This window comes from Cupressus sempervirens, chromosome 5 (genome assembly GCF_028749045.1).
Source record: "Cupressus sempervirens isolate cs-2001-9-10 chromosome 5, ASM2874904v1, whole genome shotgun sequence".
Taxonomy (NCBI): domain Eukaryota; kingdom Viridiplantae; phylum Streptophyta; class Pinopsida; order Cupressales; family Cupressaceae; genus Cupressus; species Cupressus sempervirens.
Genome location: NC_143122.1, coordinates 223,344,866 through 223,371,673, shown reverse-complemented (window position 1 = coordinate 223,371,673; position 26,808 = coordinate 223,344,866). Strand labels below are relative to the sequence as shown.

Below are 26,808 nucleotides of genomic sequence, written 5' to 3'. Positions count from 1 at the left end.
ACATATTTCTATTGAAGTCCAGAACTTGTCTATGACTTTCAAGCATTTGGATGTCAGTTGTGTCGTTGAGCTTTATTTCTACAAAAATAAAAAATAAAATAAAATTACCTGTAATTAAATGAAACTTTTTCCTATCTCTAATAATAGATTACTGTATCATCATACATAGTATGATATTGTTGTATATCTCTATGTAGATGATTTCAAGATTATATTTATCGTATGTAGTATGGTATTGTCATTGTAACTCCCTTTGTAGTTTATTTAAGTGTTAAAAGTTGTTCACTCTCATCTTCATCAAAATATTACATTGTTTTCTCATATGGTTTGTTGAGAGGAGTTATAGGTTGATTTTATATAACTGTTTCCAAGCATAATACAATCCTTGTGATGTATGGTTTAAAATCTTTCGCATTACATTTCATGCTTTAATCATATTTTTGCACGTAGTTACAATAGACATTTAAGTTATTATTATATGGATGCTTGACTATATGTCCATCTTTTATTCCTATTCGATTCAAACAATTTTTTTCCATAGCTTTATATATTCATAAATTTAACGATCTACATTTTGAATTCCCTCACATTAAAGCTCCCGTTTTTAACCTATTTTGATATATAGTAAAAATAAACATTTAAATACAAGGTTTAAATATGTGCAATCACTTGTAATCTTACATTTGAAGTCGTACATTGTATATTCTTCTCTTTATTCAATTTTCAAAAGTGACTATCACCAATTAATTACAATATTTAATCTTCTAATTCATATTTAAATGAATGGCTCTTAAAGAGCCCACCAAGGATCAAGTCTTGCTGAGTGCAAGGCTCTGACACCATAAGGGATGAGGCCAGGATCATGCCCCGGGTGATTTTGACAGCGTGGATGCCTCTTAGTCCTTGGCTTTAAGCCAAAGAGGTTTCAGGCACGTGTGGGCTCATATTGGGTTCCTAAATCTTCAAGTGGTGGCCTTCACTGGTTGGTAGCTCGTAGGCCTCGTGCCTCGCTAGGCTACCTTGCATGTTTGAACCCTCCATCAAAAATAAAATAAAAAATTATATATATATATATATATATATATATATATATATATATGATTGAATGCTAGAATTTTTTTAAGATGACGTACAAAACACATAAGAAGACACCAATGCAAATTTAATTCATCGAAAATATGCTATTTGTCCACAAAAATCACATGGTCTTGAATAAATGTTAAGAGTACACCAAAATAATGTAGAAAACTGCCTTATATAGTCAATAAAAATTACATAATGAATCAAGTTCGTAGACCTATAATTCTATACACTTATGTATTGTTATGCTTCATTATTAAATACATAAGATCTTTCGTTCTAAACTAAGAAAATGCCATGTCTCTTATATTATTATTATTATAGTAATAATTTTTGATCCGTTTTATATTATTATTTTATTATTTATTTAGTTATCTTGTTTCGTTTAGTCTATTTTACATTGATAGGAGTTATAATTACGAGGTCCATGTCCCTGATAGAAAACATTTTTTCAGCAACGGTCATATCTACTCACCAACCCACCCCATCTTCAATGTCCGTATCATTCACATTTTTGGGGATCTGCCCAGCTGGGGGGCAGAGTACCCCAAGTATAGGGCAAGTCATGTGACTGTTCACGAAACAGTAAAATAAACAGAAATGTAATGATTCTAAAGGATTAAAGGAAACCATTTTATTAGAGTGAAAAATTACGAATTCCGGATTCCTTCTCTCCGTGTAGAGATATGAATCAACGGATGAATATTGATGTCAAAGATTGTCTCGGACAATTCATGGCCAACAATGGCATACACTATAGCAGACAGGCGGGGCAACAGCTCATCATAATGGTTTAAACGGACCTACTTATAAATCTCATTGCCATCCCATGTTCATACTTGTAGCTTTGGCCCGCCGCGAAAAACCGCCAAGAATTAGCGGCTTTCTTTGATTCATTAAGCTTGCAAGAAGGCTGTAGGGATCCGATCGCGCGACAGTGGATTGAGTCAGCGGAGCGGTCGAGATGCGGGGCAAAGGCCGGCAAGGTCTGCCATTGGCTAATTTGGAACTCAGCAGGTGTGTAGCTTCGTATGCTGAAATCTCGTACTTGTCTGCTTTCATTCAAGATCTTAAGTTAAATTTCTGCGTTTTTTTTATATGCGGTTAAATCTTGGTAAGGATAAAAGAATTTTGGGATGATTTACGTTTGATCTGGTAGTTTGCTCGGTCATGCAGCGGAAAATAGTTAATAGATGACTGTTTGTTGGGACTAGATGTCTAGAGTATTTTTAGGTTTTGATCCGATTAAATCTATCGGGAGGCTGTTAGATCAATAGGTTATGGCTGTGGATGTTGGTTTATGCATTTGATTGATAGTTTCTTTGAGGATGAAAGGGCTGTGCCGGTTGCAAGATGAAGCACACAAATGTAGCTTAAAATAGGGACTCGTCCTTGAAATCTGCTTTCCTGACGCAATGCCTTTGTTTATTGAGAGGCAGCACTTATGTAGAATCGTATGACTGGGATCTTGGTTTTTAACCTTTGTCATAGAGGAATCACTTTATTTGTACAATTAATATATCATTCTGCACTACAGTTCATACTAGGCCACTTATACTACTGTCGAAGGATGAACGCACTAAATTGTGAAGTTGTTGTCGGAGCAATTTACCAAATTCTCGAAAATACAGATAGATTTTGCAATGAACTCACTTTTTTGTTCTCAAAGGAGCTGCCCAATAGAGCATATCATATTGTCCGAAGTAAAACCTGCAATGTAAATGATTGTGCTTGGTGTAAAGCAAAGGAAGATGATGGTCAGAGAAAGAGGAAAATATCAAGTCCCCAACATCCAAGCTCAAATGTGGGTGGCTAGTAAGTGTGGATTAGCGTTTTTGCTTTCTGTCTTGCCAGGTCGAACCTGAAGAGCAAGACAATACATTGGTCAAAGTAGTGTCTGCAATATTGATCGTATTGCCTTTGTAGTCAAACGGCACAAATCCATCATAATGGAAGAAAATGCTGTAGCACACAATTCTTGTCTGATAGTAAATGCTTTAGCATATTGCACAAGCAGTGCCTATAACATATACTATTGTGTATCTTTACAACAATGGAATTCTGTTTGCAAAGAAGAGGGTGGCAACAATATTATATACCTCTTCCCTCCAGATTAAGTATGCTACAACTGGGTTTCGAGTAAAGCCAGTGGCCTTTGGTTTTCCCCTTTGGTTGTATTACACTTTTTGCAAATATAACTTGCAAATGTTGAGTACTAGTAGTTATAGAAGAAGATGCTGTTTCTGAGGTAACAAAAGGTTTGGAGGTTTTGCTATTGTATGATTCCTTTGTATCTGACTTCCGTTTAAGTGAAAGCTCATCATATACCCCAATCCCTTTAGGCTTAAGCAATGATGTTGCATTCACTCTAGTAACAAAGATGATGTTTTCATAGGTGAGTCCCCACTAGATAAACATTTTTGACGATGTCTAATTTTGTTACAAATTTCTGTAAATGTGTCTTATTATTGAATTACCTTTTTAGTGTCACCTAGGGTGAACTACAATCTGACATGTGGGCCTACTGCTACTGCTCGTAGACGCTCTCTTGAGATTCATTGATTTATATCCTTTGTACTACTTCCAATGCACAGTCATCATGTGAAAGTATAGTTTTGAATTTGGCCCATCTGAGAAATCAAGAGAAACAATAGACATCGTTTTGAAGCATTCTCTCTTTAATGTTGCAAGGTATCCATATATTAATGTTATTTGTAATGTGATGTTTAGAGCCCCTAGCTATGGGTTGCTTATAGAGTAGTTATTGGAAAAACAAATGAGTGATGTAGAAATCTGAAAAACTAATTTAAGACCAATGCATGAATTGTCAGTGAGAGAGAAGCATTATAATGCTTGATCAATGAATTGGTGTAAGGAATAGAAAAATTGAGAGCTTCCTTGTCTCTTGAACAGGAATTATTGTATCTTTTAGATCAGTTATTCCTTTGACTAAAATGAAAATAGCTAAGTTGCATTTTGATTAATTGGAGGAGGTTGGTTTGGAGGCAGGCATATAAATTATTGTTGAAACAGTCATCAAAATACTGCAAATTATGCAGATTCAGGAAGACGTCAATTGGGAGCATGTTAGTTTCTTTGTTGGATAGTATTGATTTTTCAGATCACAGCTGATGCTTAAATTGAAAAAAAAGTTAGCTAAGTTACTTTTTGGAAAATTGGAGAGGTATTCTTGTGGAAAAGTAACCCATTACTTTTTGTTCTCCTTATGTAGTCCACTGCAAATGAATAGTCAAAACGCATGAAATGAAAAGTTGCGTCTTCCTCAAACATGAGATATAAAAGGGAGAAGAGAACTACATTTGAAAGGGGGAAAGAGAGGAGGGAAGAAAACAGGGAAGGTGCGAATCAAGAAAGAATTAACGGAAGAGAAAAAAAGAGCGAAGGAAGTGTCTCCTTCAAAAGACAAATGTTATGAAGGGTTGTGACTTATCCAAAGGGGGTGGTAATTATGGACAGTTGTGACTCTTTCAAAGAGAAGAAATGATGAAGGCGTGTGACTCTTCCAAAGGGCAGTAATTATGAAAGTTTGTGACTCTCTCAAAGGGTATCAAAGATGAAGGGTAGTGATTATTTCAAAGAGTGACAATTATGAAAGGTTGTGACTCTTTCAAAGGGTGGAAATAATGAAGGGTTGTGGCTCTTTCATAGAACTCATCAATCTCTGTAACAAATACCATGATCAATGTACCATAAATATCCTTACCCACCTGGTAGTGCTCAAGTTTCTCTATCACAAACATGACCAACTTCCATTGCAAGAAAGCTCCACTTGGACTCACCTTAATCCTGTAGATTTCTAGATCAGCACTCTGTCGTACACAACTTTAAAACCAAAAACATTTGGCCAATCACTTCAGTGAGTTTGTAGACAACTTAGATAACAGCGACATATCCAAAATTTAGAAAGATCCAACAGTGCAATACAAAGTTACACCTTCTGTACTGAGACCCATTTTGACTGTTATCAAACAATGAAAACTGCATGCCCAGACCACATAGGGCATCGAATATATTTCCAAATATGCATCCATCAGATCTGAGACAAAAATCACTTGAAAGATCATTAAAAATGCTGTTAAAATTCAAAATCTAAGAATTTTCCATTGGTGCAATTAAAAGATATTGTTTAAACATTCCCAAAATCCCAAACATTGAGGGTTTATGGACTGTTATCAATAAAATGGACAAATCTCCTTTTACAACTCATGGCAGATCTCGAAACTTGCTCCAAATGGAAGGTAACTCATGAAACTTCAGCACAAAAATTGATTGACAATCAAAATACATCCTGAAGTTTAAATGGCACGACTGTCATCAGAATTTGCTGGAAAATAACATTAAAATGTTTATTATTGAGATCTTCAACCAAACTCAAAAGTCTCTCTTAGCCCCAACTCAAAGGAGGGGTATTTAACCTTAGTTACTGATTTGGGATACGAATCCAATTTGGACATGTGAGTCGGATCCGTGGATTCACAATTTTTTTTCTCAATTAGGATTCGTGGAGGATTCATATATATATATAATGAGAGAGCCAAATAGAGAGCAAATTTGAGGTGACCTGTTTTTGGATATGAAATAAAAGGGTTGTTTTAGGGTCAGAAAGCAAAAAATATATTAAAAAAGTCATATTAAATAAGTTAGACCCACATAAAAACCTTGGCCTGCTTGTCAATCCTTGAGGATTAGTGCTGGATTCGTGCTATTCAGGCAGGATCCTTGTTTTACAGAATGGATTAGTCTGGATTCGTGGGTTGCGAATCCGAACGAATCCATTGTGTAAAACAAGGATCCTGCCTAGATCAACACGAATCCAAGCACGAATTGGGATCGGTCTCTAGGGCATGAATCCGGTAACTAAGTTTAACCTCTTACAATCTGTTTATGACAATTCCAGCTATTCTCTAATCAACCATCAAGTTAGTTGATGAGTTTTGACATTATTTTTGACATTTTGACAAACTTTTCATCTATCTTGACAAAGCGACCTTACAACATCATAATGTCCCTAATGCATATCAAATATGACTAAATTAACCCTTTTACATTAATTCAACCTATTTGGTCATTTTCAGCCTTTGACCATGGTTGACCAATTGGATCCACCCTAACTGCCAGTACAATGTAAATGTGGCTTATTAGCATAGTTACACCACCTTGGGGGATGGGGGGACAAGTTTCTTGGGACAAGGGGACAGAGGTCCCTTAATTTGGGGACAGTGAGGTGACAGCAAGGGGACAGTGGCGGGGGACGTGAGGGGTTGTATATATTATACATATAGTTCTTAAAATTCTAGTTATGAAAAGATGTTTTGCAATATAAGATATAAATATGTAAAAGAGTAAATACTTGAACATGGTATTGAATAGGAACATTGAACATTGAACATAAATAGTTGAATAAGCAAATAGTCGACATAGAAATGTCCCCCCATTCTTGGCAAAGGTGGTGGAATTTGGTGGCGCTGCTGGGGACGGGGGAACAAAGTTCCTAAGTCCCCAGTGCGTCCCCGTCTCCAGGATGTGGGCAAAAGCCTTACAAAGTGATTCAAGAATATTATAGTTGACATCAAAATGGTTACCTTATTACATGTTGGATTAAAAAACTAGATGCCAAATACTTTTTGAGCCCTTTATCCCATGGGTGCTCCGTCTCCATTGTGGCCTTAAACCCAGGCAATGCCATACATCATTGTTTGCCAATATGGAGATTTGCAAGCATGGAATGCCAAGGTAGAGGAGAAATAAAAATTTGAAATCCCCTTCATTGCTTGTTCATGAACAACTTTCCTCCACCCAGTACTCTCCAAAATAGTTTCTAATCCTAGTGTAGCATGAGGTGCGAAGAAATCATTGTGGCCTTAAACCCAGGCCTTGCATCCATTATAGCTTGCCAATATGGAGATTTACAAGCATGGCATGCCTGTTCATGGACAACTTTCCTCCATGTTGTACTCTCCAAAATGGTTTGTGATCCTGGTGTAGAACGAGGTGCATAGAAATCATATTTCCCTCCACTCGTGTTTGGGCCACAATCTATAGTAGGTGTTCTCCCATTGATCTCAGATTCCGTGATACCCTCCCCCCTATCATCTTCCTCATCCATTTGATTCCTCCTGATGAGTGCAGGACATGAACCTATTTTAATCCCAGTTCTTGCCTCTTTTGCCTTGTTTTCAGCGATTCCATCAAGAGCTCTTTTGGCCTGGTATGTAACATTTGAGGGCAATGACCACATATTGTAGTGTTATTTCCCTTTTCTTTTGACAAATGCCATTTGAAGCGGTAAATTCCACCACTCACATAATTCTTACACTGACAATTGGTGTACAATGTGTCCATGCAAAGTCTTTCTCACATGGCATTGTGATTGAGAATCAAATTTGTAGAAGCATTTTAATTCAACCTTTAGCATTTTAATGTTCAAGTGGGGTGGGTTAATCATGTTAACCATAATACGCATATTGCATAAATTAAACAAAAAATTACAGCTATAACTGGACAACTGTTGAATGACTTCATACAACTATAGAATGAAAGTTAAAAGATAACATGCCTTTTGTACACTTTTTGTTAAAGGGAAATCAAGTACAAGTGTTGAATGACTTCATACAACAATACAATGAAAGTTAAAAGATAACATGCATTTTGTACACTTCTTGTTAAAGGTTAATCATGTTACTCATGCAACCGTGGAAACAAAAAAATCACTTTTAGAGAACAATAATCCTTGAAGAATGTACAAATAGATTGAGGGAGACTAAGTGTGTCTAGAGGAGAATGAGTTACAAGTGTCCAAGTACATGACTGCTGCTCGAGGATATACAACATGGAAAGTAGCACACACTTCTACATCTCTAAGTTTACTTTAGATGAAAAATGAACAATCCACCAAACTTTAAATAACGAAGAGCAGTATCATGGACTATGCATTGATGATTAAATGGAAATCAATATAAAACTTAATTACACATTTACGTTCTCTTTAAACTAGTTAATAACTTTTGACTTATCTTTTTTTTGATAGAGTCCAGTTGCTAGAATGTCTTTCGGTGATTTGGATATCATTGATGTCTAGGTGTATTTAGTGAACAAGAAATGCGCTTATAGGTTTTCAATAACTTTGAACTTTGATATAATCATTGTGTTTGTTGGGTGTTTACTAAGAGTCATTGAGGTTACAGGGAAATATACGAGTTATCATAAAGCTATGTTTATTTGCTTTCCAAGGTTAAGAATTTTTCATATCAAAAGCTAAATGGTGGGATGAAAGTGTTCAAAGGTAGAATGACCACAAAACGAGTGAATTTGGAATCACAAAGAAAGGAATTGACTGTAAGAGCTAGCGTATCTACAAGGGAAGAAAGCATGGAATGGAAGAGGCTCAAATTTCTAGTGGACAATACACCATGTGGTATTGTAAGCTCCAACTTGGGGACATTGCTCTAGTGTTGGAAGATATCTCAAACCTTTAGTTGGGTTATACTAGTGGGCAAGGTATAGCCCATCTACAACTATTAGTGGGCAAGGTATAGCCCATCTATAATCATAAAGGAAGGTATATTGTCTTCCCCTTGCCTGATAAATAGGAGTTTCATTTCCTTGTAAGCTCATTATCACTAAGAGACAGAGTCAAAAAGAATGCTACTAGCAATTGTTGAGCAACTTTTGCCTAAGAGAGAAGAATATATAGAATGTATTTGTCATGTTTCATTTGTGTTATTTTGTGGGACAACTTATGAAGATTTAAATTGTTAAAGCCTCTAGTTATGGTTCTATGTTTGGTAGATTATGATAAGTTCCCTATGGCCCAAGGTGTTCGTGAGACCTTCGCAATGGGGGAAGGGAACACAAGTACTTAATAGGTATTTACTTTCAGTTGGGTATCATTGAACTCATAATGATTCTATAATTCTTCATTTGTTTTTACTGATGTTTCATACTCACTAGAAGGCCTCTAAAACTCCATAGAGAAGATGCAAGGAAATGATGAGATTTGGAACAAAATCCAAAATAGCAAGCATATAATAGGATAGAGGACCTTGCTGGATACAAAATGTTAGTCGAAGGAAGGAGGCTCATATTAGTAGGTAGACATATATAACACAAATTTTTTTTGATGATTTTTTTGGTATATCAAGGTAGACCTTTTTGAATATAAAATGTTGTCCAAGGTATGAGGCTCATATTAGTAAGTAGACATGGATGATGTAGAATTTTATTTTTGAGGACTTTTTTGATATTTTAGGCTAGAGGGCCTCATTGGATATAAAATGCTAGTCCAAGGAATGAGGCTTATAACAAAGAGCTAATTTCTAGGCATTACCAACTACTATGGAAGGGGCTTTCAACTAAATCCTATATTGGGAGGGAATAGATGGATGCATGGTTCTGGATGGATGGTCCAGATAGGGTAGGGAAAGAGTCAAGGATGGAAGCTTGGAATCCCCTATTGTCTATATGGCGGGAATCAATTTGTTCATTGTTCAAATCTGGGCTAGTGACAAGAGTGAAGTCATAACAAGGCTTACTGGAAGGTGCGACCACTGAGGCCCTACCGTGTCCATCCTATAGTTGGGGGGTAGACATGTATAACACAAAATTTTGTTATTGATTTTTTTTTGTATATGAATTTCCATTTATTGATTTTTTTTGTTAATAAAATTGGTTACTTGCATGTATACTTTCTATTTCTAGGTGCATGATAGTTAGGTATGCATTTAGAAGAGGTGACCTTCAAAAGATTGCCTTTAAGAGTTGAGTCAGCCATGCAAGGCTAATGAACACAATTTGAGAATTTTGAACGCAACTGCCACAAATTTTCTTTTAGGTAAATGTATTGCATTGTTTTTTGATCCCACCCCAAACAATTCGAGAAAATTGAAGAGATGTGTTACTTCTACGAGGTTAATTTATTGTCACATTTAATCATTAAAATTTGAGACAACAAGTCACTCTTTTTTAACCAAAAACTCTTTTAGGTGGATATAATTTATACGGTGGTAGTGGCACAGGATGAGGTTGGGGCAGGTGGAGGTAGAGACATGTAATGTCCTCTTTTCACTCCTAGTCAGTTTGAGGTTTCCACTAGCGTATTCCCAAGTTCTTGTATGCTGAGTGGATGTGGTTAGGGACTTGAGGAGAGCTCTAACAGATGTTTTCTGAGCATTCCAATAAAGTTTCTATGTTAACATATGGCTATTTTAAGTAAGTACTATTTTTAGCACTAGGTCTTGGTTTATATTTTCTCTCAGTTCAGTACATTGCTTAGTTCTAATAAAGTATTTGATATTAATGGTCATTTAGATATTTTAAGATAATTTAGTCTTTTAGGTTCTTTGCTTTATTTTAGATGTTTTAGTTTTAGTTAGTTTCTAAATAATATGGAATCTTTCCTGTTGTCAGCCTTTAAGAAAGTTTCCATTTCTTTCGAGTTATTCTCTATATGAGGAGACTTTATCTCCATATTGTAATTAATCTTTTATGAATATACATTTTTGTAAAATGGTATTAGAGCTCAAGATGTTTTCTTCAAAATTTTTATAAAAAAAAGAATCTCTTTCTGTTCAGATTTTTTCCAGAGTTTGTTTTTTGATTTTTTAATGAAAAATCAAAGTAGTATTGTTTTGAGGGTTTTGTTGTTTGCAGATTTTTTGGGAAGATATTCTAAAAAATCATGGATATCCTACTCTTCACCTGCTGTTGTTTTCTGGATTTCTGTGATTAAGTTCTTTTTTTCTAGATATGTTATGCTGCAGATGAGTTTTTGTTTCAGTTAGGGTTAAAAAAATCAAAGGTTTTCAGGTTTGCAAACGGGTTTCTACATTTTTTTCCCCAAAAAATGAAGTTTTGTAGTTGGTGCGCATTTGTGCCTGATTATTGCTGAAGGTTTTTTGTACTGTTTTTGATAGAAAGATCAGAATTTTGTAAAGTTCGAGTTTTCCTCTTTTTAGTATACGGAAAACAGGAGGGATGTCATCATTGAGCAACATCATGTTGGAGGGAAATTAGTGGTTCAACAATAGGAATTACGATATGTGAAAGTAGAGGATGCTTTCGATTCTTGTGTACTGGTGCTTGGACCAGCTTGTTCTAGGTATCTCTACTCTTCCTACAATGGTGGGCAAAGACCAAGACAAGATTGATGAACATAATTTAGAAGCGACTATGTTATTGAGGTTATTTGTCACCAATGAGATACTTCCAGGAGGTGCCATCCAACAAGTCTTCAGTGGAGATTTTAGCACACTTGAAAAGTCTCCATCTAACATCAGATCAAAGTCGAGCTTTCTTTTTGAAGAATATGTTGATTTATCTTGTAATGGATGAGAAGATGTCTCTGTAGAAGCATCTTACGAAGATTAAGGATATCTACAATCAATTGGATGCTATTGGTCGAAAGATGGAAGATGAGAGCATGGTAGTGATTGCGTGTGAAACCCTCAACATGATTGTTGTGAGGTTTTCACACCATCGCCCCAAAAACTTTGGAGACCCCTTTTTTGGGCAAGCCATGGTAATTTTCGTGGATGTTTGGAATTTTTCGGAGTTGTTCAGAGGTTTCGAAATGGTAATTTTATGCCTTGGATGCCTTCGGGCCAGGAGGGATTTGAGTTGGTTTATTTTTCACCCAATGTGAAACTTGATTTTCCGGAACATGTAATTTTATCCTTAGGCCAAACAAAATTCAAAAACAACATTTTTTTCAATGGTCAAAACGAATACCTTGACAGGATAAAATTACAAATTTTTGGACTTAGATGTTTTTGAAAAGTTGATATAATTGTATAAGCTGGAGCATTTTCAAAATGAATTTTTAGAAACAGAATTCAAAAACAACATTTTTTTCAATGGCTAAAAACTTAAAACGAATACCTTGACAAGATAAAATTACAAATTTTTGGACTTAGATGTTTTTGAAAAGTTGATATAATTGTATAAGCTGGAGCATTTTCAAAAGGAATTTTTTAGATTTAGCTGTTTTGGAAAATCTTGAAATTTTTTGGTGAAAAAGGAAATTTTTGATGGTGAAATTGAAATTGGAGTTTGAATTTTGACTGCTAGGAAAAGGATTTATTTTGTTAAAAAAAAAGTTGAAAGTGTATTGCAAAATTGAAATTGGATTAAATTGGTTGAAATTTTGCCTAGAGGATTTTAAAAATATTAAAGGAAATTGGTAATTTGGAATTGAATTTCGATTTTGGCTTGCTAGATTTGATTTTAATGATATTTTAATTGCTAAATCAATTTTAAATGAAAAATTTGACATCTACTAGGCTTACCTTGTTTCTATTTTGCAAATTTTGATCAAAACTAGCAATTAAATGGGCCAGTTTCACTATAGGCTAAGTAATTTTAATGTTGCATTTAAATCGGGGCCATTAATTAAGGGACCAATTTAATTTTGTTTTCTCTCTAGGCAGGTCGACCCACTTGGAGAGGCAAAAAGTTTGGTATAAGAGGGGCTTCCCCCCTCTTATTTCCTCATACCTTTTTCCTCTTTCTCTTTGGATGTGTGATTTTCTCCTAAGGGAAGTGAATTTCAGACTTGGGGGCGATTTTTGAGGCAGATTCTCCATTTTTGGGTGGCATTTTTCTCCTTCTTGCTTGGGCAAATTTTTGCCCTAGTGCGATTTTTGGAACATATCTGATTTTTCCAGCTTGGGTATTTTTCTTGAAGTCTGCTTTCTCCATCTTTGGTGACGATTTCTCTACCAGAATTTGACAATTTTGTGTGGTGAAAGGACAATGTGATTTAAGGTCTGATTTTTGGCAAGTGTGGGTGATTTCAAGAAAATTGAAATTCTGATTTTTGCTAGGACATCATTATTTGCAAGGAGGATTGAAATTTTCGAGATCTGATTTGAACTTGAAGAGGGCCCGATTATTGGTAAAGACAAATTTAAGGTAAAATTCTATTCATTGTTAGAGGTGACAGTTGGTTTTAAAGGTAGATTCTATTCTTTGTTCTTGCTTGGTTCGTTTCCCTTATTTTCTTCTTGCACTCATCATCCAGCACTTCATCATTTCCATTGATAGGCTGAAGTTGGGAGATATAAGTGTAGATTTCATGATAGGACATTTGGAGAGGCCAAAGTAAGCTAGACTGCCCTAGGACTGATGTTGGGAGTTATAAGTGTAGTCCATCCTAAGGTAACAAAGAGGCAGAAATAAGTGGTAGTCTCGTCCCTAGGAAAGAAGGTTGGAGATTGATAAGTGTAGAGATAGGACTTGGAGAGGCAGAAATAAGTTAGATTCTATTGATAGAAAGAAGGTTGGAGATTGATAAGTGTAGTCCATATCGTTTAGAACGAAGGGGCAGAAACAAGTGTTTAGGATGGTGGATGTTAGTGCAAGCAAGAACCCAAAGGGAACGAATATCAAAAAAGACAAGGAAGACATGATGCCTAAGGCCACCTTCTTCTCGAAAGTGAGGCGAATAAGTGATACCAATATCGGTACAGTTGAAGGACAAATTGAAGGAAGGACGATCCCCCATGGCGAAGAAGATCTACAAGAGCAGAATTGTACACACGGCGACTTTCCCTCCGACCTTGCCTTGTCCGGAATTGGTAATGGAATGTGCATCCCGGTTTGATATTGTGACGAAGTCCATTATTTTTGATGAAGGAAAGAGAGTGTTGGCTAACATCAGTGGACAAGTGATTGAAGAAGTATTCAATATTCCCTAGCATAAAGGCACGATAGTGGTAATGATGGATTAGACGGCTAAGTTATTTCAGGATAACCAGGAGGCCTACTTCATTCATCTAAAGCAGAATTGGTTACACGAAGGTAAGAAGGGAGTTATCAAGTCATCAAAGCTCACCAAGTCAGATTTCAAGTTGGAGTATGACGATCTTATTGTGCTTCTCAGCTGGAACATGGGCGTGGCTCAAGGTATGCAATTCGAGAACTAAATGTACTACTTTATTGATGAAATTGAAAATGGAAAGAGAAAATTTGATTGGGCTAGAATTATAAGTGAAAATTTAGAGTTGCAACTTAGGACAGTGCAAAATCAAAAACAATTCTACATGGGGTCCTATCTTTTCTATTTGATTGCGAGACTATATGAAAATCCTGGACTTAAGGCCTTAGGAGTGATTGGCAATGGGCCGGGGTAATGTTTGGTGCATGAGTGCTATCCACAGCTTCATTTGCACAACACCAAAGATTATAAGATGTTTTACGACGCCTTTGCCATGAAGACGGTAAGGATATTACAAGGGACACCTGCTAGAAGGCTCTCAACGGAAGCGGAAGTAAAAGTTAAGAAGTATGGGAGTTGTTTCAAACTTCATCCAATTTCCGCAATTTACATACATTAGAGAGGCAGGAAGTACAGTTTGACCCAAGAGACTTCCAAGGTACCCACCCGACAAGATAGTTTTGATGGAGTTGGCTAGGCAACTTGAGCATTATGACAAAATGATGAAACTAAAAGGCGAGACAGGGATTACCTTCTCATTTGGAATAGGCAATGATACTTGCCCCAATCCCATCGCCTTTGCAGCTGCGGAGAAGGAGTTAGAATGATATCTAGGATGGTATAGAGCAAGACAAGAATTTGATCCTAATGGTCTTATCAAGGCATCTCACGAAAACACATTCAAACATATTCCTACTATAGAAGATTTTTGGGCCAATGCACAGGATAACTTTCATGTGAGGAAGCTAACTTTCTCAAGATTGTTAGTGGGCATGATAAGGGCAATCAGATGGAGAGGTCTTGATCAACTGGAAGATGATGAAAATGTGCTAAGGAAAGATTATGCTATAGTGGATGGAACAGAATTGGGTCCAGTGGATTGGGATGATCATCAGGATCCTTCCTTAGAGGCAGTTACAAGGACAGTTGATCTACACACTGAGTCATGGTACAATGAGAAGTTAAGGCAATTACAAAGTTAGAAGTTACGCCTTATGAGAAGATGAAACCAAAGGGAGGTCCAATGGGGTTAGTCAGACAGAAAGGTGGGGGCAATAGCCAACAACAAAAAGAGCAATTAAGAGCAAGAAGATAAATTTGGAGGTTGAGAAAAGTAAAGAACATTAGGAGCCTCCAACAAAGAGACATGATGTGGCACCATCAAGGGAGAGCATAATTGAGGCTAGAGGCAAAGAGGATAATACAAGTGGACAAGGGGCTGCAGTAGAGGTGAGCTCTGATTTAGAATCAAGCGTTTACAGTGACAGTATCGAGTACTCTCCTCTCTTCGAGAACCAACATGGAGATGATATGACAATCACTAGTGAAGAAGAGGATAGGCCGATTGATATTGAAGAAATAAGCCAGGTGCCCGAGGCCATTGGTGATGCTTTGCTAGTCGAACTGAATCCAGATTTGGGGAGATGCACTGCACTGCTATGGTTAAGGCAAATGTTTATGCCAAGAGGCGAGGTGGTGACTGTTTGAACAGTCGAAGATATTCAAGGGTTGGTGAAAAAGGATGATAGCGAGAAACAAAGACAAATTGCAAAAATGGTGGCAAAGGTAATCAAGAGTGATCATGAGGGTCACCGAAAAGTACAAATTGCTATACCAAAGGTTAGCAAGGTAGTGGACAAGATTGTAGCTCAGGAGTATGGGATAGTAGAGCATAACTTGGGAAGAATCACGGATGACATGGAATGTGAGGAGATCCAGGAAGGCGTGGTTTCAATTAGAGAAAGATTGAGGAAGGCAAACGAAAGGATTGTAAAGTTGGAGGCCGAATACAAGTATTGGAGAGATTGCCAGCCTATCCAACAGTTGCATCAGGCAGCCCTTCTGCAAGACAGCGGGAGCAACATAGAAGAGATATCGGCTCAGTTGCATGGAGTCAAAGATTGGACCAATGATATAATTCAAGATGAGCGAAATTTCTTACCTTCCTTTATCTCGACATTTAGGTCATTGGTGGCTATTAGAGACAAATTCAAAACATTTGAAGGGGAGTGGGAGGATTTCCTTCTAGTCAAGGACTTAGCCATTCCTAGGCTACATGCATTTATTGAGCTACCAGCGAGATATTTGGAGGGAACCAAGTTGGTAGATGGAGGAGGAATGAGTACGGTGGAGTCTTCATTAGTTCCCTTGGCTATTAGATTGAGGATATTTGAAGAGATACAGAATGAGATTGCACAACACAACCCAGGCGTTGACACTTCCATTTCAACCATGATGAGCGATGTTGGGGGCTGCACTTGATTTTGAAGATATCAAAGAGGAGAACGTCAATGAGACAAAGTTTGGATTGAGATTGGATGAGTTGGAAAAGGTTGCCATCAAGAGGAAACATTTGGGCACCCTTGCCTCCCTCAATGCCTTTATCGGATATGCAAAAGAATATGAGAAGGATCATGAGAAGACACTGCAAGCAGCAAGCCATATGATGAATTCAACTGAGCTCAAGATGAAACATACACTTTGCCCTTCCATGAAGGAAGTCAATGACTGGCTAGCCAAGTTCATCGCTTTGGCTAAGAAGATGAAAGAAAAGGGTAGAATTATATTAGAAGATCATTTGATGGAATCCCAAGTGGCAATTTCTCCTTCTTTGGTGGGGTAGGTGTCTGATTTTGATTGGCTACCATTTTGGTGCCTTCTCATTGGTTGCCACTTTTCCTTTTTTTTCATTAGTCCATTGATGAGGTGGCATCTTCTCATTGGCTGATGGGGTGGCAACCCTAATTAGCGTTTCTGGGATTCGATCTAGATCGTTGATTTTGCTTCTTAATCTCTACCATTGGTTGTAATTTTGGCCCCTATATAATGCCATTTGCTCTCATTTGTAAAGGGTTGAAGAAAATTGTTGCTTAAGATAATACCAAAATTGCTTCTCTTATCATTGTTGTGACTTGCATGGTGATTAAGAACACTTGGTGTTATTGCATGGTTTCTACTTCCAATAGTTAGAGTTAAATTTCATTGAAGTTGTTGAAGTAGGTTTCGTTTCAAGAAAGTTGTTAAGAGTAAGAGTAGATGGATAGTTGCATGGTGATATTAGTGGATGTTTGATAGGGATCTATAAACTAGGCCACTAGCATCCTAGCGGTTGGTTAGGAAGCCTTGTGTGGTAATCTAGTCTGTTTTCCTTGAATCATTGCATCTATGGAGGTAGAGCCGTTGGTAAGCTTTCAGTAGATTCAATCTCCGTCTACTTGCTAATCTTTCCATTCATAGGAGTAGGAGTAGAGCAACAAGTAGTTTAGTAGTTGGAGTTTTATTTGACATTCATATACTTTGCAAAGCCATACATCATCATCATTACAACGAGAGTTCGACAATCCTTGAATAAACAATGTAAGGTCGCCTACGTGATTAACCAACAAATCACATTAATATAACCGAGTTAGTATCCACAGGTGTAAGGAACATTGGAGTTTTCTCATGTCTTCATGAGTATTTACTTTTCAAGAGAGGGATTGAGTGTTTGATATTCCATATCAAGTATTCAAACGCTATATGTTATGTAGTGGTACAAAATTGACATCAACAATGACCTCCACTAATGTTGACTTGAAATTTGATGAGTAGTGCAATAAGCTATTACAACAAGATAGGTGGAGGTAGTAATTTGGTAGTACTATTGACATGGCTAGTGCGAACAATGCATTTTTTGCCACAGAGAAAGGCATGTCCACTCAACAAAATGACAACACACATCTAAGGAGGGTTCCAGGAAGAAAATCAATTGTCACCATTGTGGGAAGCTTGGTCATATCCAAAGGTTTTGTAGAAAGTGGTTGGTTGACAAAATACCAACTAAGGAGAGTCTCAACAGGAGGCTCATGTGACATAACGGTTTGAGGAGAAGAAGGAATCAACCTTTTATGCATTTTGATTTGAAAGTTTTTGGGTAGTTAGTAGGATGACCATTCAGGGAGGGCAATAAAGTATTTAATATTAATGGTATTAAGGGAGGGTAATATTAAGGGAGGGTAATAAAGTATTTAATATTAATGGTCATTTATATATTTAGACATTTAGATATTTTAGATATTTAGTCTTTTAGGCAAGTTTTAGTTTTAGTGAGTTTCTAAATAATATGAAATCTTTCCTTTTGTCAGCCTTTTAGAAAGTTTCCATTTCTTTTGAGTTATTCTCTCTACAAGGAGACTTCGTTGCCATTTTGTAACTAATCTTTTATGAATATATATTTTCGTAACAAGTTCTAAGGTTGATAGGTTGAGAATTAATTTATTTCACTTAAGTGCTTTTATAACATAGGTGAAGGTAAGGGGTGGGTTTGAAAATTTTCCCCTTAGTCAATGCCTAGGAAAGCGGTAACTTCAAGTTGTTTTAAAATGCTATTGAGATCTTCAAAAAGTGGAGGCCAAGCTGTGGAGGAGTTTTATTATATTTAAAAAGTGGAGCCCAAGGCTTAAGAAATAAAGTGTTTATTAAATGTTATTTTGCGAGCTTAAAAAGGTGGTCGACCCATTTGGGTGAATTTCATGTTGTTTTCAAAAGATGAAATTAGAGGGAAATGTATTCAAGTTCAAAAACAAATGAGGGTTGTCCTAGTTCATCTCCCACTTTATTAATATGGGTTTGAACTCTCAATTGGTATGGAGGAGCTGGCAACTTAATGAAATGCTGCTGGAATGAGCACATGGAGGGTAATAAAGTATTTAATATTAATGGTCATTTAGATATTTAAAAAGGTGGTTGATCCATTTGGGTGAATTTCATGTTGGTTTCAAAAGATGAAATTGTAGGTAAATGTATTCAAGTTCAAATTCAAATGAAGGTTGTCCTAATTCATCTCCCACTTTATTAATATGAGTTTGAGCTCTCAGTTGGTATGGAGGACTTGGCAACTTAATGAAATGCTGCTCGAATGAGCACAAAGAGGGTAATAAAGTATTTAATATTAATGGTCATTTAGATATTTAATGTTGTAAGAAAGTTTTAGTTTGGTTAGTTTCTAAATAATATGGAATCTTTCTTGTTGTCAGCCTTTTAGAAAGTTACCATTTCTTTTGAGTTATTTTCTATACAAGGAGACTTTGTCACCATATTGTAATTAATCTTTTATGAATATATATTTTCGTAACAAGTTCTAAGTTTGATAGGTTGAGAATTAATTTATTTCACTTAAGCTCTTTTATAACATAAGTGAAGGAAATGGGTGGGTTTGGAATTGTTCCCCTTGCTCAACGGCTAGGAAAGCAGTAACTTCAAGTTATTTTAAAATGCTTTTGAAGTCTTCAAAATGTGGAGGCCAAGCTGTGGAGGAGTTTTATTATTTCTAAAAGTGGAGCCCAAGGCTTAAGAAATAAAGTGTTTATTAAATGTCATTTTGGGAGCTCAAAAAGGTGGTTGACTTGTGAATTTCACATTGGTTTCAAAGGATGGATTTGGAGGGAAATGTATTCAAGTTCAAATTCAAATGAAGGTTGTCCTAATTATCTCCCACTTTATTAATATGGGTTTGAGCTTTCATTATGGAGGATTTGGCAATTTAACAAAATGCTGCTGGAATGAGCACAAGGAGTTATACCTTTGCTGGTTGAGGATGGAAACTTCTTCTAATTTGCTAGTTTCGGTGGTGAGAGATCCATCCTAGTTGATTGATATAGCTGGTTTATGATTTTGTCTTTGTGGGTTATTTTGGGTTTGAAGAAGACGAAAAATTATTCAAATTTTGATATGGGTGTTCTATTTTTGATGTGGGTTCTCTTGTTTTGGTGTCTTTTTATTATTTCAATAGTGCTGTTTGAGTTTTGGCGAGTTTGAATCTAGTTTCTTAGTGTTGTTCTTCAATTTCCTAAGGATTAGAGAATCATATTTGGTTAATAGCTCTCTTGGTGAGGTTTTCATTGTTTTTGGTAATGTTGCAATCTTTCTTCCATTGCTGGGTGATGAAGCTTTACATATTATATCAATCTTTAGTGATTTTGTCTTTGTGGGTTATTTTGGATTTGAAGAAGATGAAAAATTATTCAAATTTTTGATATGGATGTTTTGCTTTCGATGTGGGTTCTCTTGTTTTGGTGTCTTTTTATTATTATTTTAATAGTGCCATTTGAGTTTTGTTGAGTTTGAATGTAGTTTCTTAGTGTTGTTCTTCAATTTCCTAAGGATTAAAGAATCATATTGTTAGCATGAATGCTGTTGGTATTCCCATGAGGGAGTTTCCTAGCATTGTTGAAGAGTTGGTATAGTGATCATATGTTGCATTCATGGAAGTGTTTGTCATTGATGTCAACATACATGTTACTCAATGAGATTGACAGAGCAACACACTGAGATTGACGTCTTCTGGTTCGAGGATTGACAATGAGGCTATGCACAGTTGAGGATGTGTTGTAAAGAGTTTCCTGATGATATGGTTAAGTACGTGTGTGTAAATATGAAGACAGTGGACAGTTATTCGAGATTTATTGAAGATAGCGTTCAGATAGAGTTCCTCTGTAATAGTTACTGATGTTTTGATTATATCTCCTAACAGAGATAGAATCTGGTTATGTGAAGTCGTACAGAGGTAGAAGACATGATGAAGATGTTGTGGTCAAACACAAACATCTAGATGAGCATCGTGTGAAGAGTTATGAAGATTGCAAGTTGACAATTTGGTTGTAATTGTGAGAAGATGTAATATTGTAATGTAATGTGTAAATGCAATATCTTAAGGTGGTGCTATATTCTTATTGTAAATTGAGAAAGCCTCAAGGCCGACTAATTAATTAGTTTTAGGACTTTGTATAAAGGAAAGATTATTTCCTTGTGGTAGAGTGCGTTTCAAGTGGTTGTGAACGAATTATGTGTAATGCGAGTATGCAAACTTGTTTGTGAGATCCAGTGAACTTGATATTGAAAATCTTTTGAGGCATAGTTAGCCGACGAAGAGAGTGTATTTGGCAAAGAAGTTGTCATGGATAGTTGTTAACTTGTATTAATCTGAAAAGGATAGTACTAAGGCTAGTTAGACAGTGAGTTTGGTTGTCTTGCCCATGACGCTATTGAGACAGTGGGTTCTTCTGTCTTCTACAATTCCTAACAAGGTTGGCACAACTCATAACAGGGTTGGAATCTCCTAACAGGGATTCAAAGTCTCCTAACTGGGACTGATATGTACTGAATGTATTTCATTGACTCCTAAAATGGTTTATCCTCTTATAAGGAACTTATATATTAGTACATCATTTTATGGGTACCATCCACACTAGGGTTTTACTTCTGATCAAGGGTTTCCCTAGTTAACAAAATATGGTGTTATTGTGTATAGTAATCTTTTTATGGTTGTTGCAACTACTGTTTACATGTTTTGGATTTAATATTTTAATCAGATAACTAATTCAAACCCCCCTCTCAATTATCTTAGTGGACTTTACTTTCTAACAATTGGTATCAGAGCATCAAGTCCTTGAAGGAAAAGCTTAACAACTTAAGGATATCTATGGTGAATCATTTCAGGAAAGAAAGTCCGAAGTTTGATGGAGTTAACTATGACAGTTGGAAGGAAAAAATGAAGATACATTTGCTATGCATGGGTCCGGGATATTCAGACCCCCCTCTGAGTTATCTTGGTGGACTTTACTTTCTAACAGTTGGTATCAGAGCATCAAGTCCTTGAAGGAAAAGCTTAACAATTTAAGGAGATCTATGGCGAATCATTTCAGGAAAGAAAATCCAAAGTTTGATGGAGTTAACTATGATAGTTGGAAGGAAAAAATGAAGACACATTTGCTATGCATGGGTTTGGGATATTGGTTGATCGCTGAGAGCAAGAAGGAAGTGGTTGATGAAGATAAGCTTAAAGAATGTACTGAAGGTTAGAGAGATTTGTTAATGTGTAATATGCTTGCCAGAGAGGCACTTTTGACAACTCTTCCAGAAAATGAGTACAGTTAGGTAAAATCCTTTAATTTAACTCATGAGATTGGGAAAGCTTTGGAATCTACATTTGTGGTGATAAGCATGCTAGAAAGGCTAGATTGCAGAATTGGATATGTTTATTTCATGAAGCTAAAATGATGGAAGATGAATCTATAAGAAGTTACTTTGGTAGGATATCAGAGGTTGTTGCAGGAATTAAGGCTTGTAATGGAAAGAAGGATGAAGATGATATTGTATTGTAGATCTTGAAAACTTTGACACCTGCATATAAGCAGACAACACAAATGATTGAATAGGTTATACCTAGCACATAAAATTTCACAAGACTCTTCTTGGAAGATTGGAATCAACTGAGATAGGAATGAGACAAAGTAGAGAATTCCCTAGAATTGAGATTACTTTCAGCGCATTAAATGTTCGATCTACATTGACAAGACGTGTGAGTATAAGTGGAGATTATGCTAGTAGCAGTTGAGGAAAATCAAGAAAAGACAAGAAGATTGAAGAAGGTCTTGCCTTGCTTATCCAGAGAGGACCTAAAGGTACGGAAATCTCTAAATATTGGACATGTAATGAGTATGGCCACTATTCTTCTAAATGTTGTAAGACAGAAATAAAGTATAAGAAGAAGCCATAAAAGCCAAGGAAATGTCTATTTACTAATGATGAGGAATTAGATGCTTGTGTGGAAATTTTTTTGAGTGAAAGTGATGAGATAGTATTTGTTGCTATTAAGGAAGAAAGTCTTGAAAAAGAAGAAGTTAGGGAAGAAAGAGTTTTAGTATGACAAGTTGAAAAGAAGAAATTTGATTGGATTATTGATAGTGGTTGTTCTCATCATATGACTGAAGATATGAACAAATTTATTGAATTCAATAGCTATGATGGTGGAATAGTTAGACTTGGAAACAATTTAGTCGGTCATATTAAGGGAAACGGATCTATTACTCATGATGGAAAGACTAACACTGATGATGTCTACTTTGTTGATGGTTTAAACATAATCTTTTGAGTGTTGGATTACTAGTTGACAAGGGATATCAGTTGCAATTTACAGAGAAAACATGCATTATCAAAGATAAAGATAGTAAGCTGATTGGGACTGGTACAAGGACAAGAGGTAATGTTTTTCAATTGAATCATATGGAGATGACATGCTTAGTTGCTAAAGTTCATGATGGTTGTGGCATTAAAGGTTGGGTCATATAAACTTTGATAACATTGTGAAGATCAATACTACACTTGTTAGATATTTGCCTAAAATTGTGAAACCTACTAACATGGTATGTAAGGAATGTGTTACGGCAAAGAGAAGAAAAATTCATTTCCAAGCAAGAAGTTTACTACATCTACGAAGTTGGAGATTGTACACACAAATTTGAGTGGTCCTACAAAGACGAGCTTTCTATGGTGAAGGTATTTCATGATTCTTGTTGATGATTTCACTAGAATGATGTGGGTAGCATTTTTTAGAGAAAAATCTAAAGCATTTGAGAAGTTTAAGATATTCAGGAATAGAGTTGAAAATGAATGTGGATAAAAAATTAAATGTTTGAGATCTGATAGAGGAGAGTTTATTTTGAACGAGTTTAACAATTTTTGAGAAGTAAATGGCATTAAAAGACAACTTTAAGCCCCTAAGACACTTGTGCAGAATGGTATAGCAGAAAGGAGAAACATATCAGTAACAGAGGAAACAAGAGCTATGATGTTTTAGAAGAATGTGGCGAAGATATTTTGGAGAGAAGCAGTAAATACAATAGTATACACTATGAATAGAGTACAAATTAGACAAGGTACTAGTTAGACCCCCTATGAACTTTGGTTTGGACATGCACCATCAATTAAGTATTTCAGAATCTTTGGAAGTAAGTGCTACATCAAAAGGGATGATGACATTGGAAAGTTTGATTCAAGGAGCGATGAAGGTATGTTTCTTGGTTATTAATTGAAAAGCAAGGCTTATAGATGTTTCAATTAGAGAACTAATACTATTGTTGAGAGCACAAATGTTAGAGTGGATGAGAAGTTTAGAATTCAAGAAAGAATACTTAATTACAATTATGATGAAGAGACTAATCCAAGGACTAACCAAGAGAATGTTGAGTTGTTTTACGAAATTGATATTGATTTGCAAAATGAAGTACAAAATGAGATACAAATTGTGGAACAAAGAGAAGAACCAAGGATTGAACCTAGAGCAGAAGTCATAGCTGAACCAGTGACACCTAATCAAAATTTGATAAAGAATCACCCTGTCGATCAGATTATTGGAAGCAAAGACAAAGGAGTTATGACAAGGAATAAGGTACATGAAGAACAATGTTTGATTTCACAAGTTGAACTTAAAAGTGCTAATGAAGCTAGTAAGGATGACTTTTGGATTAAAGCTATGAGAGAAGGACTAGATTAGATTAAAAAGAATAACACTTAGGAATTGGTTCCCAGACCTAAGGATAAGAATGTTATTGGAACTAAGTGGGAAGGAGTTATGACAAGGAATAAGGTACATGAAGAACTATGTTTGATTTCACAATTTGAACCTAAAAGTGCTAATGAAGCTAGAAAGGATGACTTTTGGATTAAAGCTATGAGAGAAGGACTAGATTGGATTAAAAAGAATAACACTTAGGAATTGGTTCCCAGACCTAAGGATAAGAATGTTATTGGAACTAAGTGGGTTTTCAAAAATAAGATGAATGAACAAGGTGAGGTTGTGAGAAACAAAGCAAGACTGGTATGTAAACGTTATGCACAATAAGAAGGTATTGATTATGAGGAAACATTTGCACCTATTTCTAGAATGGAAGTAGTTAGAGTGTTTTTGGCATATGCAGCTAACAAGAAATTCAGAGTGTATCAAATGGATATCAAATCAACATTTCGTAATGGCAAACTCGAAGCAAAGGTTTACATTGAGCAACTTGAAGGATTTCCTTTGATTGAGGAAGGAGATATGGTTTGTATGTTGAAGAAAGCATTCGATGGATTGAAACAAGCACCTAGAGCATGGTATGCAAGATTTATTTGGCAAAATTGGGATTTTTGCTAAAGGTGTTGCTGACAATAATTTGTATTTGAAGGAAATTGGAAATGGCTTACTAATTGTTGAAGTGTTTGTGGATGATATAATCTTTGGAGGTGATGATAAAGCAAGTGAAGCATTTGTAGCAAAAATAAAGAAGGAATTTGAGATGAGCATGATTGGTGAGATGAAATATTTCTTGTGATTGCAAATTGTGCAGAACAATGACGACATTTTTTGAAAAGATTTGGTTTGGAGAGTTGTAAACCTATTGAATACCTATGGTAATTGGTCACAAGTTATCTAGAAAAGATGAAACACCTACTGTTTAATAGAAGTATAGGTCTATGATTGGAGGATTTCAATATGTAACACACACTAGACCAAATATAGCTAATGCAGTTGGTATTTTTGCGAGATTTCAAGTGATCCTAAAGAATCACATTATGTAGTAGTGAAAAGATATTTTTAGATATTTGAAGGGCACGCCTGATTTGGTTTATGGTTTGACAGATCAAATGACTTTACATTATGTGCAAACATTGATGCGGATTGGGCAAGCAGTGTGGACGACAAAAAAAGTACAAGTGGTGGCATTCTTCTTGGGAGGAAGATTGGTTTCTTGGCTAAGTAAGAAGTAGGATTGTATTTCACAGAGCATGCCAAAAGTAGAGTATGTAGCAGCAACGAATAATTTCATTTGGATGAGGCAAATGTTGAAGGACATTGGAATTGAGTTTACATAGCTTGTTATCATACATTGTGATAACACAAGTACACTGAGTATGTCAAAGAATCTTGTTATACATTAAAAAAAAGCACAATTCATTTGAGTATCACTTTTTAAGAGAGAAAGTTTCAGAGAAGGAGATTAGATTGGAGTAGATCAGTACAAAGGAGCAGAGTGCAGACATATTTACAAAGCCTTTGCCAAAGTATACTTGTGAGTACTTGAGAGGTAGGTTTGGGGTTATGCCCCAACCTACTCTTGAGCTTGATGTAGAGATTGCATGATTCCAATGGTAACAAAGCACTATTCTTTATTTGGACTAGATGCTTGATGCTTCCTCTATGGGGGAGTATTTGTGTTTGAGCTTAGTCATGAAAGACTCTTGGTGATTGGAATTTAACAGTGTGTTTAGACACTTGATCTTATTGCATATCTTATGTATATGTATTGACATAATGATGCCTTTGTCGTTGATGTCAATGGGGGAGAGTAGCACATGAAAAACATCCTTTGCATATGTATGTTTGAGAGAGAGATATATGTTTGAGGGAGAGTAGCATACATCTTATGGGGGTGAATAACACATGATTGAATATTGACTAATGTCAATGGGGGAGATTGATGTTCCTGTGAGAGATTGATTTGATTGATGAAGAGGATATTAAAAGATGATTACTGCATAGTGGACATTCATGGGCAGCATGAATGGGGGAGCAGATAGCAGAGACATTTGGTATTCATGGAACTTAGACGTTTTTCATCTATGTTGCCATCAATGCCAAAGGGGGAGATTGTTAGCATGAATGCTGTTGGTATTCCTATGGGGGAGTATCCTAGCATTGCTGGAGAGTTGGTACAGTGATCGTATGTTGCATTCATGGTAGTGTTTGTCATTGATGTCAACCTACATGGTACTCAGTGAGATTGATAGAGCAACAAACAGAGATTGAGATCACATGGTTCAAGGATTGACAATGAGGCTATGCGCAGTTTAGGATGTGCTCTATAGAGTGTCTTGATGATATGGTTAATTGTGTGTGGAGATATGAAGATAGTGGACAATTATTTGAGATTTATTGAAGACAGTGTTCAGATAGAGTTCTTGTGCAACAGTTACTGATG

The 26,808-nt window shown here is 36.1% G+C and overlaps 1 protein-coding gene across 1 annotated transcript in view; it reads left to right on the top strand.

Annotated features, from left to right (window-relative positions):
- The first annotated feature begins 1,657 nt into the window (after positions 1-1,657).
- The window catches only part of LOC149555233 (Ypt/Rab-GAP domain of gyp1p superfamily protein), a 174,487-nt gene continuing 149,336 nt past the window's right edge, over positions 1,658-26,808 (top strand). The window contains exon 1 of the mRNA XM_089829319.1: positions 1,658-2,097. Coding sequence (XP_089685445.1) covers positions 2,045-2,097 — 53 coding nt within the window. The 5' untranslated portion in view covers positions 1,658-2,044. The remainder of the gene's footprint in view (positions 2,098-26,808) is intronic.